Genomic DNA, 21,299 nt, shown 5'->3' on the forward strand with positions numbered 1-21,299 from the left:
AGATACAGTATTTACCTCTTGACGAGACACAAGTTTGCATTTGCATCTTGTGTTGAAGTATGCGACTTCACATTTACAATCTGACACATCCAGCAAGGCCTCTTGTAATGCTGAACATATAACAATACGAAGTTCTTGATTGTACCATCGATTTGCATAAACTGTTGTTGATACACATTTGTCGCTCAAAGTACCATGGTGGCTGTATTGTAAGAATGACCAAAACGGAAAATAGAACCCGATGAATAGCACTCATGATTGCCCATGTTGGTATGGGATTTCAGGATTCGTTACCAATCTTTTCATGGAATGGTAAATGGCGCAAGTCGACAATGACTGCGGGTCCCTGAATGGGGTCATATCCGTGACAAAAGTCCCACTTGGGATAGCTACGGATATCGACCTTAATTGAAAGATTTAGATTTGGGGTTGAAATGGGACGATAGTGGATTGCGAGAGATTTACAAGTCAAGGATCGAATCACTTCCGATTCTACGAATTATTTGCAAGCACTGTCCTTCCCAACTACACCATTACGTTAAGTAAACAGCAGCGACAACTTGCATTGAATACTCTCAACCTGTTACTGGACCTGGTACTCAAACCTCGGAGTAAGTCACTTTGGGGATTTGTGGAACAGGATGGTTCCAACACCAATGGATGTATGTTTTAACAAGTTTTAACAACTGCACACTATAAACAAACAATACGCTGTCAAATGATCTCAGTGCCCGCTGGAGAGGTGTTCATGCAATGCGCTGTCTTTAATCTGCTGAATGTCGAGCCCACCTTAGGGTTATCTCGAAGCAAACGCTTGGTCTCTGCGTGTTCCTTCAGCCATCAGTTTGCGGCCGGGTCCCACCTCGAATAATTTCGACACAGCGGTGTTTAGCTGGACATTTGCAATTGTTGTCATTTAATAACGTGTTTAACATTAGTGAATGTATGTTGTTCTAGAGAGCCTTAAATGTGTTCTAGTCACTTTGATAATATGCAAATATTGTAAACACACATATGTCAACCTTAACCCGTGTCTATCCTTGAGGTGTAAGTGAGGATATATGGGGCATTAATCAAATGTATCTGTCAGTCTGCATATATCAATGAAAGTAAAACCTCCTCCCTGAGGATAACCCGTCGTGATTAACGGCAAGATATCTGTGAATATAAATGGGTCACTAAAAATTAGTGATAACACAGTTTGTTCGGGGGCGGTGGGGCAGCCTAGTGGTTAAAGTGCTCGCTCGTCACACCAAGCACCTTGGTTGGATTCCTTACGTGAGTACAATGTGTGAAGCCCATTTCTGGCGTCACAGGCCGTGATATTGCTGGAATATTGCTAAAAGTGTCGTAAAACCATACTCACTGACTCACTGAAACTTTAAATTGCAAATCAGCCTCTGTGAGATGGGTAGAATTGAAGCGACGTACAACCTTACTCACTCACTCACTCACTTTGGTCGCAAGAAGAGTGAGCATGTACTGCCCAACCAGTAACATCCGTCACTGACTCAATTTGCATAAATGTGTTTCTTGCTTGACACCGCTCTACAGGACTACAGTCACGTGGCAACGCCATCAACCAAACAAGGACGTACAGCATCTTACGACACACATTGATGAAGAACGTCATCTCACGTCTTTTAACGTGGCCACTGGTACTGGATGTGGAGATTCCGTGATAGAATAAATCCCCAACATCTCAAATATTGGTGGCTATAACTGACAGAACTTTAGACTGCTGACCGGACTCTGAAAGACTGGACGGTGTGCCACTGTACCACAATCCTGCGTAACCTGATCTGTTCATTCACCAGTTCGGTAGAGAGTCAATAATTTACAGGCCACAATGCAGCTTAAAAAACCCAGTCCGCGGCATAAAACATAACTCAATCATACAATGACTCACTCACGTCATTGACTTTTTGTTGTGACCTGGGTCAGATATAGAAATAAACAATTATCATTTATCAGAATATAGCACTGCTTTTCAGCCACTATTCACTATTGTTGTTAAGCCAGTTTTAAACCATTCTGGTCTGTTCTTTCCAAAATACAAATAAATTACCTAGCTCACGCCCTGTGGTAAAAACACCCAATCTGTTTGACTTCAGAAGTGAGAGAATGGGACATCCAGGTATTACCTCCCTTGACCTCTTTCTGTTCATCAGTGTATAAAACTAACGAACAAAAAAGAGCTTCCCTGGATTAGTGTCGGTTTATTTTAACCTCGACATTCGAATCAATCTTTCTGTCGCTCACCTAATCTGCTACGAAAACTCTCACCACTCTGAAAAAATCTCTTTTCGACTTAGATCCATTTCAGGGTTTCATGTGATTGAAAACAAATCGCTTTGAAGCCCCGGACCTATTGCTTTCCCGCTATCACCGCCTTTACGGCTTTCAGACAACGTTATGCTCAGAAAACCAGTCACTTGTTTCTGCTAAAGAAACACTATTTTTTCTGCAAATTTCTTCATGAGATACATCACCAGTTACTCCCGAATCAACTGACTCTGATCGGCGATTCATACACCGAGGTTAATGCTGCGTTCATTTAATTAATATCCTATAAAAAAACCGATTGGAACAGGGAAACGAAACGAAATTCTCCCAGTAAAATAATTTCAGTCCAATTCGTATCGAAGTCGAGGCTCGGAAAATTGAATTTGTCTCCTGCGTTCAGCGATAAAGCAGCGTGTATGTGAGAAATGACGCTTGCTGGAACGTGCTGGAACGCCGCAGTAAGGCGTTGTTGAAAGCCTACAACTAGAACACTATCCAAAATCAAAGCGTACCAAAGGGTCGGTGGGTCATAAAATTAATTTCTGGCGAATTAAGGTCATTTAGTGCTTCTTATATGATTTTTTCACCACACTGGACTTTGTTTTTTCCACATGAGAAGGTGCCAGGTTTCAGGAAATAACACCTCAGACGTTGAGAAGACCTAGAATGAAGGCCTATCATGTAAGCTCGTTGAGGGGAATGTTTGCTTCAGACGAGCCCTCAAGCGGTTTAGTCGCGCTTGTTATTGCCGAGAATTTCTTTTTTTCATGTATTTTGCTATGGCAATTGCGCGATAAAAAAACAATATATGTTCGACTGGTTATCGTGCAACAAGACATCACCGGGCTAATAATACCGTATGTGGGCCGGAGTGGGTTGTTTTTCAAATTAAGGCTCACGTTGTGTTCTCCAGCTTATTTTGTTGGTAAATATCAATGTAGAAGCACAAAAATGAAATAATATATATACTTAAGTTCGTTAAAACAGTTCATTTTTGTTGTGCCATTACCCATAGACCTCATATCAGCAATATGTTATAGATACACGCGTAGCAATGAGTTTTTGATTTTATGAAGTCGACTCCCTTGGTTCTAATTTGGACCCGCGGTGTTCAATGGTACATTTACTGATAAACTTTGTGCCCACGTGGAGTAAAACATATCACCGATATAACCTGAGGTCACATGTAAACTAAACAGGTATTTGAGATTACGTAGAGTACACCAGGATAGAAAATTAACCTTGAGTTACCATGGAATTAAATATGCATTCGAATTTATCTTGAGTTTACACTGGAATATGACGAGCATTCTAGATAACCTCGAGTTCGCAAAGAAATAAAACATGCATCCGAGATTATTTTCAGTTTTCTTGGAAACAAATCACGCCTTCGAGGTGATCTTCGGTTTACAACGAGCAATCTAAATCACCTTGAGTTCACAGGGAATTATAACATCCATTCTAGATAACGTTATAATTACATGACATTAGTTTAATTAGTGTGACACTTATTTGAAATTGCTTGATTTTCACAGAAATATGACACGAATTTTTAAAGTTCGCCTATACAACAAATGCGAGATCTTATTTAAGTGTAGTTCGCAAGGAATCAATCAAGCATGCGGGTAGTCTGTCTCACAGTCCCTGAACCACATTGTCTTTACCCCCGTCGAGCCCTTGCTGCAATGCTAAAGCTGTAAATGAAGTCGAGATTTCCTCAGGTTCAGGCTGAACTACCCATCTCACAGAGGCTGATTTGCAATTTAAAGTGAGAGAGTCAGTGAGTATGACTTTACGACACTTTTAACAACATTCCAGCAATATCACGACGGGGGACACCAGAAATGGGCTTCACACATTGTACCCATGTGGGGAATCAAACCCGGGTTTTCAGTGTGACGAGCGGACGCTTTAACCATTGGGCTACCCCACCCCTCATTTTCAGTTTAATAGGAATTATTTGTTTCTATGAAAATTCAGAGACTAAGTGTTAAACCGGGGTTCTAGTCGATAAAAATCTGAAGCAGACAAACATGGTTCCGGTACATCTCTGAACTGGTTTGGTACATCAGGAACTAGTTCCAATACATACAAAAAGCGCTAATGTAATGCGATGATGTTGCATGCGTTCGCTGACGTCCAAACTCTTTGTCCGTCTTTTGTACTTCCGGAACTTTGAACCGAACTATGTTTTGTGGAATGAGTTTGGGATAGGGCTGTTTCATATGCAACGACTGACTGACTGAGTTTGGTTTTACGCCGTTTTTAGCAATATTCCAGCAATGTCACGGCGGGGGACACCAGAAATGGGCTCCACACATTGTACCCATGTGGGGAATTGAACCCGGGTCTTCGGCGTGACGGGCCAACGCTTTAACCACTAGGCTACCCCACCGCCCCCATCATATGCAACGAATCACAGTTTAGTTTACAACATTATGTTATACAATGCGCTGCTGATATTTTCTAATATTTATTTTTGTAAATTTCATGGCCGTATCACATTAAGATAGGCGCCCAAGGTCGCCATAATGACTTGACTGTTATGATTTACAAACAGCGTTCAGTGAAAAAGGGAAAACTAGCGTCAAGGTCAGAGTGTTCTTCAAGGTCATAGAGGTGGCGGCATCGTTCAACACACTTCGATCTTTGTAGTATTACAATAATTTGTAGTTTATCATAATTTGAAGTTTTAGAAAATGTCTTCTATAATCTGTTCATGCATTTCTTCTCTTTTAAACTGCATTTGTATTTTTTGGAGCAAGGATAATGTTGTATTTGCTGTTGTAGGAACAGAGGTGACGATCGGTCTGCTCATTGTCAATGTTCAACTGAATCTTAAGATTTATTGATATGTGCTTCTTTTCTTCGTAAATGAATCAAGTTAAACTTTGACAGGAATGCCATTTTCCCAGCCCGATTGTGATTTGTCCACGATAACGCAACATTGCTTTACACAACACAGTCTATTGGCGACTGATTACGCTTGACCTTAACTGACCACAAACCACATTTGGGACTGTCCAGCACCCATCACCTACAAAACTAAGGCTGGTTGGGTCAAAGTGAGACAAGCGTCTAGCCAGTTGTAGATCTAGATCGGCTTCTTTTGCCCAAACGGTTTCTTGTATAATAGTGTGCACTTTAAACCTTCCCTACAGGCCTGTCTTGCATGGAAATGAAAGATCGATTCAATAAGTTGCTATAAAGAAGCATGCATTTACCCTCGGAAAAAATCAAATCGACCATCCACAAATTAGGACCAAATAACACTGAAGGTAATTCAATAATGGCATCAATTTGTCTCAAATAACACAATAATTTTCCAAAAGCCCCTGCTGCGCTTCAGACGGCGATGTCAGAGACGGTAGACCAATGCCAGATCGCCCTCAAACAGCGTCTATCTACCGTTCCTGTCTTGTGCGATCACCCTTCCCTCCCAGAGGTACGGGGCCATGAGCCGACCTTTGACCTATCGACCACACATGACCTTTAATGGTGTGATTGACGTCCCCGACGTATCAATGACATTCTACGCCCCCGCGTGCGCATCTCAGCGCCTGGTGTACCTCATACGTCATAAGACGAAGGACCAATGCAATTTCGGATGAGAGCTTGCCAACCCTATTTGAGCGGCAGTACCACCTTGGGCTTGTTACAGGGCAGTTGTTTATTATCTATGTATTGCAATAGTGTTTCTGGGAAATAGTATCTGTTTTAATGTTTTTATACGTGACCTTTTGCAACCATTGTCACCTGTTCCTAATAGTACGGCGGATCTATGTCAGTAGATTCGAAATGCTTTCTCAAACAACATGCTGATATAGAACGGAGAGGTTGGGTTGTGCTCGAATATGTCATGGGGACAGCTTGGAGATGAAATGTTGTGTTTTATTGATTTTTGCTGTGTAGGATTTTGGTTTGTACAACAACCTGAATCTTGAGGAAGATAAACCCGACCACGTCGCCGTTAGAGGGTTGTTATGTTAACGCGATATTTGTTTGCTTTCGCAAGTTAACGATAATCTGTGAGAACTGCTTATTGTGTTTTGAGATATATTGTTTTCTATTCGATTTTCATGTTAAGGTTATGTGTTTTTAGAGAAAACGTAAAACCACTGGATGAAAATCACGGTTATTGCGTAGCTGCATATATGTCACGTTTACGGTTTATATTTATTTGAATGCGTACAATTCGATTAAAGCATGAACCGTGATGTAAGTAATGAGTTATATTCATATTTACGAACACCTATAATAAGATATATGTTCCGTCAATAAATGTAGGAATAAATGATCATAAATGTATCATGTCTGATTTCTGATCATGTCTGATTCTGCGACGGGGACAGGGGGTCATGACCAATCGTCTAATTATAAAGCACTGCAATTCGTTGTACTATTAGAGTTGCCTCCCTTGAGCACGCCAGGCACCTATTATCGTAGATTCGAATCCAGGTTAGTCACGGTATGTTTCTAACTTTCTAGGTTTGCCTGCACCATATTCGAGCTCGAGGGTATCACCAAAGGGGTTAATCTGTAAAACCTATGTCACATAGGGTTTCCTTAAACATCTAGCCGGCATGTCATCGTCTAACTGGAATACTGTTTAAAATGGCGTTAAAACCAATTCCCTCACTCACTCATTTTGCGGCATAACGTTACAAGCGTTGTGATGGGTGGTACAGCTGTCAATGACGCAACCATTTGGAGTGCAGGGTTTCGTCCCTTGGGCGAGACACATTTCGCTTATAGAGGATTGGAATTCTTTATGAACCCTGATGAATATTTTTATCATTTAGCAACACTATCTTCGTGTACGTAGAGTTCGGCTACACAGTTAAGACCCGCATTCTCATCAAGCTGATGATGCCGTGATATAATAGACATACTGGTCAACGCAGTGTTAGATCAAACTCACTCATTACAATCCCTGCAATTTCTTTTTAGAATATGTTTCACAATCTGTCCCTTGTACAAAAAAGCGTTCATCGTTGCCCATAATATCGACCACTGTGCTAGACAAGGTTCTCTTCAAATCTCATTGATGTGGCTTGTTTATAGAAGTGTTGATTATAATATATTATACGTCTCTGGGCCATCTTTGAAAGCAGAGCAAATAAGAGAACTGTACCGCAGAACCACATTAATCCTAGCTCAGTCAATTGGATACCTCACCCACTTTACCGCTATAGCCTTATACATGAAAACAGCTTCATAAGTCTAGGAGCGCTCATTGTACATACTCCCCAGGAAGTTTATATCACAAATTAAATGCATACTGGGACTGCATGTTTGACTATTGATATCTAGTGAAACATGCATGGTGGGTGTTCTGTCGTGTGTCTTTATTCTCTGATTGGCAGACAAACTCGAAGAACCACATCATCAACAGACGTACACAACATACTGACCAACGACGGTTAAACTATCAGTATCTCTATAGACAAATTGATATTCTTTAGTGAGTTAAAAATGATTTTAAAATGATTAATCTGAGTGAGTGAGTTTAATTTTACGCCGCTTATAGAAATATTCCAGCAACATCACGGCGGGGGACACCAGAAATGGGTACCCCACCGACCCAGATTTATCTGAATTTGATGAATCAATAAGATTCAGGAAAAACATCCTCACTAATTTCAAAAAAATAGTGAATGACTCATCTCTGATTTTCAATTGGTAAAACGTGTCAGTTCTCAATATATCAGTTCTGAGTTATGCCAGTTCCCATGCAAAGGGATGTGTCTAGTTTGTATCAAAGCCTAGCTTCCACTGGAAATGACCAAGATGAAAACTTTACTTTGCTATTGGCTCGTGGGCATTCCTGCCTCAGAAGGTGACGGATGTTCAACGGTGTCTCTCAACATTAGTATATATTTCACATCAATAATAAAATACAAAACTCTGGAACAACAAAACCGATTTCACAACCACTCGTGTTCAGTAATTCCATGATGTGATTGAACTATCTATTACTATCAATGACATGCTTGACCCAGACGTTTTAGGGTCATGGGGTACTACGGTTTGATTTCTGTGAAACATATCTCTTTGCTGAGAGTACGATGTTTGAGTTCGAATTTTCTGACATCTATATAGACGGTGCTTGTCTGTAAGACATAGATTTCGACCTTGTCGCATTTGTTTTCACAATTGAAAGTAAACTCTCGAATACTCGATTTTTTCTAAATAACGCTTCTGGCGACAGACCTTTATTGTCCTTGTAGACCTCCACTGGAACTTCTGACAGCTCGATACTGAAGGCCGATCAATAGGATCGTTCGGGTACCTCTTCATTGCGGGCTACTGATATTATATCACCGTCGAGGGTATTGTTTTAATCAAGCATTATCACACTGGTATTTATACGTGTGGCTTAAGTAAAGATTAGCGATGTCATAAAGTAACAGTAATGGACAGTAATGTCGAATTTTTGAACGGCATTTAGAAGTGATACACATAAAGGGGCGAATTCACGTATGTCAGCTTCTTTATTTTGTGTATTTTCTTAATCCTTCCTCGGGTGATGACAGTAATGTCATTATAAGTATTATGAGAAAAAAGATTTGAACCAAACCACATATCAGCACATGCATAAGAATCTCACTGACATTTTAACAGTAAGGGTTTGAGTTCTTCACTGCTCGCTCATGGTAACTGACACCTATTGAACAATGGGGAATTAACACTTATACAATCAGTGTCAAGTGATTCTAGACATCCACGCGTGTCTACATGGTAATTAGCCCTTTGAAGCAAATTTTCATTCAGAAAACAGTTGTCGTGTTGCTTTCAAAAGTCTTAGACGAATAGACACCTGAGCAGCTGAATAACTACACGTTTGCTTTTACGACTTATGTTACTCAGTAGATGAAATATAGTTGTATAGTGATGAGACTCGAGTCTTAACCAGATCTACGAGGTTAAACATGTTATTTTATGCAAATCGAAGAAAGATTAAAATATGTACAGTAGGAAATGGCCTAATATTGCTAAATGACATTTCTCCGAGAACCGTGTATGCACCCATATTAAATACTGGCTAAAAAGAAAGAAAAACCAGTTTGTTTGTGATATATTTAATATGGGTGTCATAGTTGTGTTTCAGCGAGTGTTTTCAGCCTAATATTGTTTTGATAGTATTTGATACATATATCAGCCTAATATTCATTTGATAGCAGTTTCCAAAACATCCTATGTCCATCAGTTGTCACCTGTTACTGCGTCTGACTTATCTTGATTAAAGATGTATATGTAACATTTATAAAAAAACAACTCTCAAAAGCATAAATATAATTGTATGATACTAAACGTTGTTTGTTTTGTTTTTTGTTTGCTTTTAAAAGTACATTAGAGACCCATTTATAAGCATAATCAAATCTTGTACACATTATTAGCATTATAATAGAGTAAATCTGTATTGTATTGATGCCAGTCTGTAACGTACCCAACAAGCCATGGCGAATGTGATTGCAGGTAAACACAGGCTTTTAGATGTACACAATGTAATTGTTATCGAGCCCCGTCAGTCAGCAAAGATTACTGCTTCAATAATGCACACTGCGCTAATCTAAGATCAGCTTGACAGTGAGATCGGGGCTTCCCCAGGGCTTGGTTTGTTCCGATTGTGACGTCATCAGGCAAGCGGCAAGGTGAATGGAATTCTAAAAATAGCATCAAACCGGTTACTTCTGAACAGGTTGAAACCGCGGCGCGCCGCCCGAGCAGATGTCCTTGCCACAGGAACGAAATTGACCGACATTCAACGAAACCCAGAAGCTTTCCTCATCGATACAGTTTCAAAATGACCAACCGACAATTCAGCTTTCTTATTTTTGTCCTGTTCCTTCTCCTAGCGGCTCTAACACTGACTCTGATCGGAGTGTTGACGGAATACTGGTATTATGTGGAAGCTGATTCGAACCTTAACGAGACTATGCAGCAACACTGGAATTATAACTATGGACTATGGAAAAAATGTTACACTGACATTCCTCGAGGTAGGTGGATATTTATACATGTGTCAACATTAATGTACATTTGATTTAAAAAAATATTAATTAGGTCACATGTCGAATATAGGACAGGTGCTGTTCATATAAGCTTACGAGACCGGACCTTTATATTTTCATAAGTTATTCATGTTTGTGTACCTGCGTAGAATAATCGTCAACATAGGGTGTGTTTATATGACAATACTAGTATGTGAAAGTATTAATTCAAATATGATACTGGTTATACTACACAAAAGACCACGTTTTTTCCGAGTCATGCATTCCTGCCTTGAAAATTTCGTGGTCGCCATGGCAACCAGGTAGATATCGCAACTATCAACAGGGCGAGTTGACAGTGCATATTTAACACTTATGGTCGAGGGAGTGTTATTGCTACTTAAGTACGAAGTTGATATATTCTAGAAACGTAGGTGATCGTGCGAGTATATATCGATTTGTTTACATGACATGTCTGTCCCACACACGTGACCTAATGCTTGGCTTGTACGTGACGATAAAGTAGTATTGAATTTTCTCGTATGGCCTCAATCTCGTCACTGTGTGTGTACTGTAAGCGAGGGATTTTATGCTTGTGGACAGTGTCCTGATCAAACTTTAGCCAAAGTGATAAATGTAAATAAACAAACACACATCAAATTGAATGTTTATCTTGGCATCAGTTTATGATAAAATCGCAGGCTAATATCCATTTTCTTCAGTAAGATTGAATGAAAACGAATGGTATGTTGAAGAGGTGCTGGGACATGCCAATCAGAGCATTGCTATCGGGGCATGGCAATCAGGGCGTGAATATATCCCATAAAACACGGTAATAAAATGCTAATGCATAGAATAAATATTACAAAAAATGTCAATGTACTCGTGAAAACATGTCAGTGTGTCAGCCCAGTGGTATCCATGTGTTAGCCCAGTGGTATCAATGTGTTAGCCTAGTGGTATCAATGTGTTAGCCCAGTGGTATCAATGTGTTAGCCCAGTGGTATCAGTGTGTGAGCCCAGTGGTATCAGTGTGTTAGCCCAGTGGTATCAGTGTGTTAGCCCAGTGGTATCAATGTATTAGTCCAGTGGTATCAATGTGTTAGCCCAGTGGTATCAGTGTGTTAGCCCAGTGGTATCAATGTGTTAGCCCAGTGGTATCAATGTGTTAGCCCAGTGGTATCAGTGTGTTAGCCCAGTGGTATCAATGTATTATCCCAGTGGTATCAATGTGTTAGCCTAGTGGTATCAATGTGTTAGCCCAGTGGTATCAATGTGTTAGCCCAGTGGTATCAGTGTGTTAGCCCAGTGGTATCAATGTATTAGTCCAGTGGTATCAATGTGTTAGCCCAGTGGTATCAATGTGTTAGCCTAGTGGTATCAATGTGTTAGCCCAGTGGTATCAATGTGTTAGCCCAGTGGTATCAGTGTGTTAGCCCAGTGGTATCAATGTGTTAGCCCAGTGGTATCAATGTATTATCCCAGTGGTATCAATGTGTTAGCCCAGTGGTATCAATGTATTAGTCCAGTGGTATCAATGTGTTAGCCCAGTGGTATCAATGTGTTAGCCCAGTGGTATCAATGTGTTATCCCAGTGGTATCAATGTGTTAGCCCAGTGGTATCAATGTGTTAGCCCAGTGGTATCAATGTGTTAGCCCAGTGGTATCAATGTATTATCCCAGTGGTATCAGTGTGTTAGCCCAGTGGTATCAATGTATTAGTCCAGTGGTATCAATGTGTTAGCCCAGTGGTATCAATGTGTTAACCTAGTGGTATCAATGTGTTAGCCCAGTGGTATCAATGTGTTAGCCCAGTGGTATCAGTGTGTTAGCCCAGTGGTATCAATGTGTTAGCCCAGTGGTATCAGTGTGTTAGCCCAGTGGTATCAATGTATTATCCCAGTGGTATCAATGTGTTAGCCTAGTGGTATCAATGTGTTAGCCCAGTGGTATCAATGTGTTAGCCCAGTGGTATCAGTGTGTTAGCCCAGTGGTATCAATGTGTTAGCCCAGTGGTATCAATGTGTTAGCCCAGTGGTATCAATGTGTTAGCCCAGTGTTAGCCCAGTGGTATCAATGTGTTAGCCCAGTGGTATCAATGTGTTAGCCCAGTGGTATCAATGTGTTAGCCCAGTGGTATCAGTGTCTCAGCCCAGTGGTATCAATGTGTTAGCCCAGTGGTATCAATGTATTATCCGAGTGGTATCAATGTATTATCCCAGTGGTATCAATGTGTTAGCCCAGTGGTATCAATGTATTATCCCAGTGGTATCAATGTATTATCCCAGTGGTATCAATGTGTTAGCCCAGTGGTATCAGTGTGTTAGCCCAGTGGTATCAATGTGTTAGCCCAGTGGTATCAATGTGTTAGCCCAGTGGTATCAATGTGTTAGCCCAGTGGTATCAATGTGTTAGCCCAGTGGTATCAGTGTCTCAGCCCAGTGGTATCAATGTGTTAGCCCAGTGGTATCAATGTATTATCCCAGTGGTATCAATGTGTTAGCCCAGTGGTATCAATGTGTTAGCCCAGTGGTATCAATGTGTTAGCCCAGTGGTATCAGTGTGTTAGCCCAGTGGTATCAATGTATTATCCCAGTGGTATCAGTGTCTCAGCCCAGTGGTATCAATGTGTTAGCCCAGTGGTATCAATGTGTTAGCCCAGTGGTATCAATGTGTCAGCCCAGTGGTATCAATGTGTCAGCCCAGTGGTATCAATGTGTTAGCCCAGTGGTATCAATGTGTTAGCCCAGTGGTATCAATGTGTTAGCCCAGTGTTATCAGTGTGTTAGCCCAGTGGTATCAGTGTGTTAACCCAGTGATATCAATGTGTTATCCCAGTGGTATCAGTGTGTTAGCCCAGTGGTATCAATGTGTTAGCCCAGTGGTATCAATGTGTTAGCCCAGTGGTATCAATGTGTTAGCCCAGTGGTATCAATGTGTTAGCCCAGTGGTATCAATGTGTTAGCCCAGTGGTATCAGTGTGTTAGCCCAGTGGTATCAATGTGTTAGCCCAGTGGTATCAATGTGTTAGTGAAATATGTTAATGTATCAGTTAAAGTGTGTCGACATATTAGTCATAATAGAAATCTTTCGATGTATTATAGACTAATGCTTAGTCTCTGAATATATATAATTTTGATAGTAACAAACAATCCCATTTAAATTGAAAAGGAGCCCCAGGGAGACCAGAGATCCTGAACCTGAGGAAATCTAGACTTGCTTCATTTAGGACTTTAGCACTGCAGAGAGGGCTAGGCAGTAGGGAAAATAATGTGGTTCAGGGACTGTGAGACAGACTAGATGTATTATTGAAACGGCCTGTTTCAGTCAAAAATGTCGATGTAGTAGTCAAACGTGATCTTGTGTTTGTCAAATATTGTCAATGTTTTGATGAAGCTTAATTATGGATGACACACAACGTGTAAATGTATTAGTCAGGCATGATAATGGTTTCGTGAAAACAAATGTACTTTTGAAACATATTATCAAAGACAGAATATGTCGTAGCTTTCATGTATAATAATGTTCTAGACAAAACATGTTGATGTATAAACCAGACATATTCAGGTATTAGACAAAATATTCAAAGGATTAGCCAAAATAGTTCAATGCAGTAGACACACTATTTCAATGTGTTAGTCACACAATAGTGTATAGGTGAAAACAAATCAGTACATGTCAGTTTAGTAGACAAAGTATATCAATGTATCAGTGACAACTTATAACTCCACTGGTCAAAACATATACTTCAATATATATACATAAAACCGTTCAGTATATATGCAAAATCATGTCAATGAATTTTATGCTATTTCATTAGACACTCGCCAATATTATACACGGAAGTATAACAAAGAACAAGTCTATTATGGCCAAGTATACTGCGAGGACAAAGTCCAATCGAAACACACAACAACATGTCAATTCCTGCATTTATGCCATCGAAAATGTCAGTACTACACTCGTGTTTGAGAATCTCATGTGGATGTTGTTTTCTTAAAAACTTCCTTTTCGTACAAAGTGGGTTATTATCTAAAAAGCTAATTGTTTTATTACCCAATGAACAGTAACAAAAATGTAATAAATATCAACAGAGATCTATTGCATGAATAATTACCCGTACCAAGTGACTTGTGAAATGAACCATACAGTTATTTGCGTCTGACATAGCATTGTGACGTCAAACACGGTTAAATATACGTTTCGATATGTTGCACAAAACACACATGCACCACATGCCAGACTCGTGCCTCACGCTCTTTTGAAACTTCCTGTTCACAACGAAATTGACATAAGAAGGCACCCCAACTGCCTGCTTTCCATGCCTATTCAAATAGGATCGACTAAGCGTTTTATTCGCGCATGAAATATGTAAACAGATATCACAATGAACAAGACGTATATAGTCAGTACATGAAAGAGGTATGATATTTAGCTTCAGGTAGGGCTGTTGAAGGAAACTAAGAGCCACCCGGATCTAACCGCAGAGGCGGATAATCAAGCAGCATTCTAATTCATGTACAGTCTCGTTGCCCTTTCTGTTGTGTAACTTGCTTGTCGATCTCATAATTTTTATGTACCCGTGTTTGTCTGTTGACGGTGTTTGTGATTCAATAAATCAGGATGGTTTATTATACCCCAGGGCAGCTTAAGGACTTTATTACAGTTTTGTTAAGACGATATTCTGAGCGTGAAATTATACATCGCGTGAATTGTAGGGACTGTACTAAACCGAAACCCACCTCATAACGATCGCCAACGCATTGGTCAAAAACAATTTTTGGTGACAATTTTGACATTTAAACGTTTCTGTCGTTTTCAAATAACCATTTTGACTATGGTTTCGGCAATTTTGACAATTGGTATGGCCGTTTAGACGGGTGTATGTGGCCCTGTTGATTTGTTCCCCTTATATGCGAGTTTGAGGCCAATAGGACTCTTCATTGTAGCCGTTTTGAGCGTTTAAAGTGGACAATTGCACTTTTCGGTGTGTCAGTTCTGACTAGGGTGTCCATTTTGATCTGGTCCCTAGCTTTAGGATGTGTGGCCAATTTGACCTTTCAGTGTGGACGTTTAGACTAGTATGATGGTGTCCCTTGTGACCTATTTCCGTAGAAAGTTTGTTTATACATTTGATTTCAAGCTCTCTACCTCGCAAATTGACATAAATGATCATTTGTTCTAAAAAATGAAATATGACTCATTTCGACACATAAATGGAACGTGTTTACGCATAATTTTCTGAATTCCTCATAAATGTAGGTCGCGTGTGAAATCAACAACCCAAGGAAGACATTTCAGTTCGCCATGTCAATTTCATCCAACATAGCATAGACTTCCCTTTGTTCGTTTCACTGTGATGTGAACTGATCTAGGCAGCAGTCGTTTCCTTACACAGATAATGCGGACGCTAATCTCGTGTCTCCATTTACGGGTGTTGCCTGTACAAGATGAACTTCCCTCTGCATGTTATTAGTTGAACTTCCTTTGTCGTGAGAAAATCCGAGAATAATGAGCAGGCATGATATGTAAGTGATATCGAGGAGAATAAAGGGTGTGGGTCGCGAGACTTTGATTGACTGGTGACAGGCTAGGCTTCGCATCAATGGACAAAACACAACGAAGAGGTTCGAGGACACAAATAACTGTCTTTCAGTCTCATGTTTGTACTGATAAACACGTTGTCTTGTTAAGCATTTCCTTTGGGGAACATTTTCTAACGATTATGTAATAGGTCATAGTGGGCTGAAGCTTTTGAAATGAATGGAAGCGTTCACCTAACATGATATCACGTGCTTTGGATTATCTGGATTAAATATTTGCATATCTGGTGTCCAGAGTCATGGACGTCTAAAGGTAACCGTAGACAGTGATAATAATATTTACCTGGCATAAGTTGTCAGGTTTCCGAAAAATGCTCAGGTTTGATATCCAGGGTGTACATGCCGGTCTTCACCAACGGCTTGTCAGATGACAGACGCAATCGTGCGTCTCTTTATACATATGAATAAACTCCAAATAAGTGCTTTTACAGAGCTGAATGATTCCAGCTGCTCTAGAAGGCCTGTTCTGAATGTTAACGTACACTATGTAGCAAGGTTTCAACGCTGTTTTACGATTAATTACATGGTCACACAACGTTCTAGTATAAATAGCAGTATGACAGGACTTTACTGGGTTTCTTCTGAAGTCTCCACGTGTAACTTCCCCAGCACAAGGTGCAATTCAGATTAACGATTACATTGTTTGAAAATATGTATTTATGAAATGGAACAAAGAACAAGGCTTAATTTTAGGCAAGAGATACGATAATCGAGACTTGGCAAATCGTTCTAAACAAATGGGATTCATATTTTAATTCATTTTCCTGGGCACGACGTAAAACCCAGTTTTCTTTTTCCTGGGCCTTGCATACAGGCTATAGGTGTCCTCAGTAACCCATGCTTGTCACAGGAACCAAATAGGGTGATCGGGTGGTATGTGATCTGTCGGGTTGTCAATCATGGTTACCGATAGCGTGGATGAAGGAAGTGTTTACTCCCCAGTAAGGACTAGTCATGCTGAGTGAATCATCATAAGTGTGTGCTGTTTGTCAGCAGTTTTACATCTATATCATTGTCGAAATAGCATGTTTGACTTCACAAATCAGTGGTCGATAGCTCGAGCATCTTCTGCAACGAGCCCCATATTCTGACCTTGACAAAACCCAGACCATGTTCCTGCGAGGAGCATTATGCGCCTATATAACCAACAGATCATTTTCTTTTCATCATACAATTTTGTCTGCACCAGCATAAACGCTGTGCATGTACATGTATTTCAAACAACAAACACTCCCCGTTAAGGGGCGGTGGGGTAGCCTAGTGCTTAAAGCGTTCGCTCGTCACGCCGAAAACCCGGGTTCGATTCCTCACATGGGTACAATGTGTGAAGCCCGTTTCTGGTGTCCCCGCCGTGATATTGCTGGAATACTGCTAAAAGCGGCGTAAAACTAAACTCACTCACTCCCTGTTAAACTGGACAAAATAAGGCCTGTTTTAAGCGTCGAATTGACGTTTTATGTCGTCACTGCGTAATCTGTAAAACCAATAATACTATTATATAATGATAGAAATTGACACCAATGACTCACCATGTAATGTTTAATACGTTATATTTCCTTATAATGATTCGACATGCTACTGTTAATAAACCTGACCACATGTTACTGAACATTTGTTAATGGGAAAGATTACACTAGATGCCCGAGTTGAAGGGGGGTTCACAGTGTATATTCCCCGAAACAACAACTTGGTTTGTATGCCAGCATCGGCCTCCACAGTCACCGGTTATCACTGACGGGACAGCGAACGGTGATTTATGACATAAGAAACATGTTAATTGACACGTAGTACAGCTATGTAGTTTCTCACATATGTTGATAGATAGACACTAGAAACGCCTCCAGCAGTTAGGAAAATAGCTCTCCGCCATGTAATTTATGGTGTCATGTTAATGCATTTCAACCTGACATATACTCTGCCAAAAAACGAAATGCATTTTCCCCCAGGTGTATACATCATGTATTATATAAATAATCAACAGATCATAAATACAATTTGGCACCAGTCATTGTAACTGACCGAAGTTCATGGCACACAGATGACGATGGAAAGTCAAGTTGAAGGTCACCTTTTATGTCCCCCTTGAGAGACAAGACCTGCTTTGCATCGTCTCCCCTTATGCATGAGAACCAGTCTCATTACGAACTGCGGCTTGCGGAATGTTCATCCGCCAGTCAACCGGTGGCTTGTTACGTTGAACTTCTGTCAGTCGCGGTATGTTTTCAACTTTTCCCTTGCTATACATGCGTGATGATAGACAAATGAAAACCCATGATAGTTTTCACAATCCAGCAATTCATGAAGCACGTTCATTCCATTTTGGTGTGTTTGGCCGTGACGCTCTCGTTTTCCCCCACGTTTTTCGGCCGTTTTCGGCCGTACTTTTTTCTACCAACGACTCACTCCCGATGCCTGCAGGCAAGGTACATTCACATTTGGTGTTCGTTTTTAATTAATATCCGCACCTTTGCGTTTCTTTTCTTGGCAGAGTATACATATGTTTGAAGGTATAGTTGTTCAGTTCATTCTACTCGAGCTTCTTGTTGTGAAGGGTGACTATTGGATTCGGGTGGTCACGCTCAAATATTTGGTTGATACATGTCATCGTGTCCCAAATGCGTAGATCAATGCTCATGAGGTTAATCACGGGATGTCTGCCCGCATGGCATATGGACATGGCATAACTGTCAATATTTGTAGACATTCGCGTTACACACATTAAGAAACTGCAACTTGTGCCTTTAACTTGTTTCGTCATCGTTGCTCTGAACGACACAAGCATCGCGATGGAGAAACTCTTGTAATTCTTGAAAGCATTCTGACCCGTTATTCATGCGTACGTTATTCGGTTTATGTTCTTACGTATTCACTACAAGCATAATTTGAGCACTTTCCTCTGCATTTCGTTTTTTTTCGTAAGACCGTATGAATCTTCAACCTGTTTCCGTGTTTAATGACGTACACGGGCTGTGCCAGTTGAACTTTAATATGCTATATTGATCATACAATTTACTTCAATATTTATCTACTATCATAGCAAACTATGCACATATCGTCTATGCACTCCACACTGAGTATTGATATTCATAACAGATAAGACCGTGTACATTTCTTTGATAGTTTTTCTTTAGCCATTGAGGGAAAGTAAACACTTCCTAGTGGCTGCGGGAGGTTGTATTTGTTCCCACATGAGTGATAACTGTAGCTCAAAGTGTATGGATATTGCCATAAAGACACGTGTCAAAACTTTCCCAAGAGCCCAATGAGCGCTTGTCAAATTGTACTATTAACCGGGGTATAACGGTGACAGGTTTTGGGCCTTGGGCAGATTGTGTCCCCCGCTCCCTATTGCTGGCCATGAGGTGGCTTCATTGGACACCTGTACTGATTCCGGGTATGAATTGGCCCCTAGCATCCAACATCTTGTCGTGAAGGGCGCATAAACAAAAAGCGGTCAGGTGGATGTGGTAGAACGCTGAAGATGTCAATCACTATTTTGTCTGGACCTGACCCGGTTTGCTAAAGTCAGAAGACGGGTAAAGGACCACGCGCGCACGCATACGGACACATCCGCACATACTCACGCACGCAAGATAGAACATCTGGTTCAAGTTGCGTGCGTTTGTCATTATCCCTTCATCTTTTCTTATAATATTTGTCTTTGAGTTATACAAACAAATCTTGAACATTACTGTTGAGGGGGGCGGTGGGGAAGCCTAATGGTTAAAGCGTACGCTAGTCACGCTGAAGAACTGGTTTCGATTCCCCTACATAGGGAAGCCCGTTTCTGAATTCCCCAGCCGTGATGTTTCTGGAATGTTGCTAAAAGCGGCGTAAAACCATACTCACTCACTCGCTACTGCTGAAGTGTTTCTCATGTCTCAAAATTATAAGTTTTAAATATTACATTTAAAGTATTTTCAACACATATAGAATTATGTGACTCATGAATGAAGCCGCAGCCAATTTCCTCAACAAGACTTGCATTTTGAATATGACAACAGCGGATTCCTCTTATGTGTTGTGTCACCAGCATAGACTTGAACAGCATGTTGGCAACTGTCCAATACTCACTTACTTCCGCATTCCACAAAGGGACATAACTGTTGATGTTGTAGCAGGCAATACATCAGCTGTTGCGGGTATCGCCGTACAAGGGTTGCCAGACAAGCTTCTGTATTTATGTCAGTTTCAACATTCGACATTCACAGCGCATTTATGTTCTAATTGAAATAAACACCCTTATAGATTCTCCAGGAAGGAGCGTGTTTGATATGAGATATGCTGGCGTAAACTGCCGTACGTTTGAGTGAAATTGACACGTAAAGCTGGGGAGTAAGTTTGAAGGCTTGTAATCTTCATAAAAAGAGGCGAAGATCGATTGTCTTTACATTTGTCTCACAGTCAAGGTTCGGTGTATTTATTTTAAATCTGACAGATGAGAGTCGCTGATCCTACTAAAGTCAAAGATTTGCCACTAATCGATATATATTTGGCCGTCGTTCCCGATAGTATGAGGGTATGCTCTGTGCAAGTGTATAACAAAGGGTATGAAAATAGAGGATTCGGTCAGTAAAGGATTCTGCCCGTGTGAAAGTGATACAGGCATGTGTATACATTTATCGTCGTGTTTGATAGTTAAATTGGGACTGATTGATTTGTTTTTATTCGATACGTCTGTGAGATGTGATGCAGCTGTTTGACTGCGCACTGAGCCATTGGATGTTTGGAGCAGTTTGGGTCAATTGCCATGGTAGGAGATTCGTAACAATGAATTAGTGTTAGTGCATAGCTGCCCAGGGTTACTCCCGGATTCAAAGGGCAGTGGGGTAGCATAGATACACAGGAGGCTCAGGTTCGTTTTTCACAAGGGTATAATGTGAAGCTCTGGTGTTCCTACCTAAATACTGCTGGAATACCGCGGTGTAGAACCATACTCACTCATTTTGGAGTGAGTGAGTGTAGTTTTACGCCGCACTCAGCAATATTCCAGCTATATGACGGCAGTCTGTAAATAATCGAGTCTGGACCAGACAATCCAGTGATCAACAGCATGAGCATCGATCTGCGCAATTGGGAACCGATGACATGTGTCAACTAAGTCAGCGAGCCTGACCACCCGATCCCGTTAGTCGCCTCTTACGACAAGCATAGTCGCCTTTTGTGACAAGCATGGGTTGCTGAAGACCTATTCTACCCCGGATCTTCACGGGTCCACTCATCTTGGAAGCGCCATTGTTCAAACATTTCATTCTGAAGTGTGATTGGGAAATCACATGCTGAAAACTATTGCCTCATCTTCCGAATTTAAACAGGTTGAAGGATGAACGATTCCGTCTAGGGCCCAAATGTCATCTGAATGATTGTCATTGTATTCCGAAAACACTAGCACTGTGATTGAGTGAGTGAGTTTTAC

General features: G+C 40.8%; 1 protein-coding gene across 1 annotated transcript in view; it reads left to right on the forward strand.

Moving 5' to 3' along the window:
* The first annotated feature begins 9,969 nt into the window (after nt 1–9,969).
* LOC124291684 (transmembrane protein 178A-like) overlaps nt 9,970–21,299 on the forward strand; it is a 28,200-nt gene continuing 16,870 nt past the window's right edge. The window contains exon 1 of the mRNA XM_046728735.1: nt 9,970–10,289. Within this exon, the coding sequence (XP_046584691.1) occupies nt 10,094–10,289 (196 nt within the window). The 5' untranslated portion in view covers nt 9,970–10,093. The remainder of the gene's footprint in view (nt 10,290–21,299) is intronic.

The sequence above is a fragment of the Haliotis rubra genome, unplaced genomic scaffold, assembly GCF_003918875.1.
Source record: "Haliotis rubra isolate DU_JTF1 unplaced genomic scaffold, ASM391887v1 Scf5, whole genome shotgun sequence".
Classification (NCBI taxonomy): Eukaryota; Metazoa; Mollusca; class Gastropoda; order Lepetellida; family Haliotidae; genus Haliotis; species Haliotis rubra.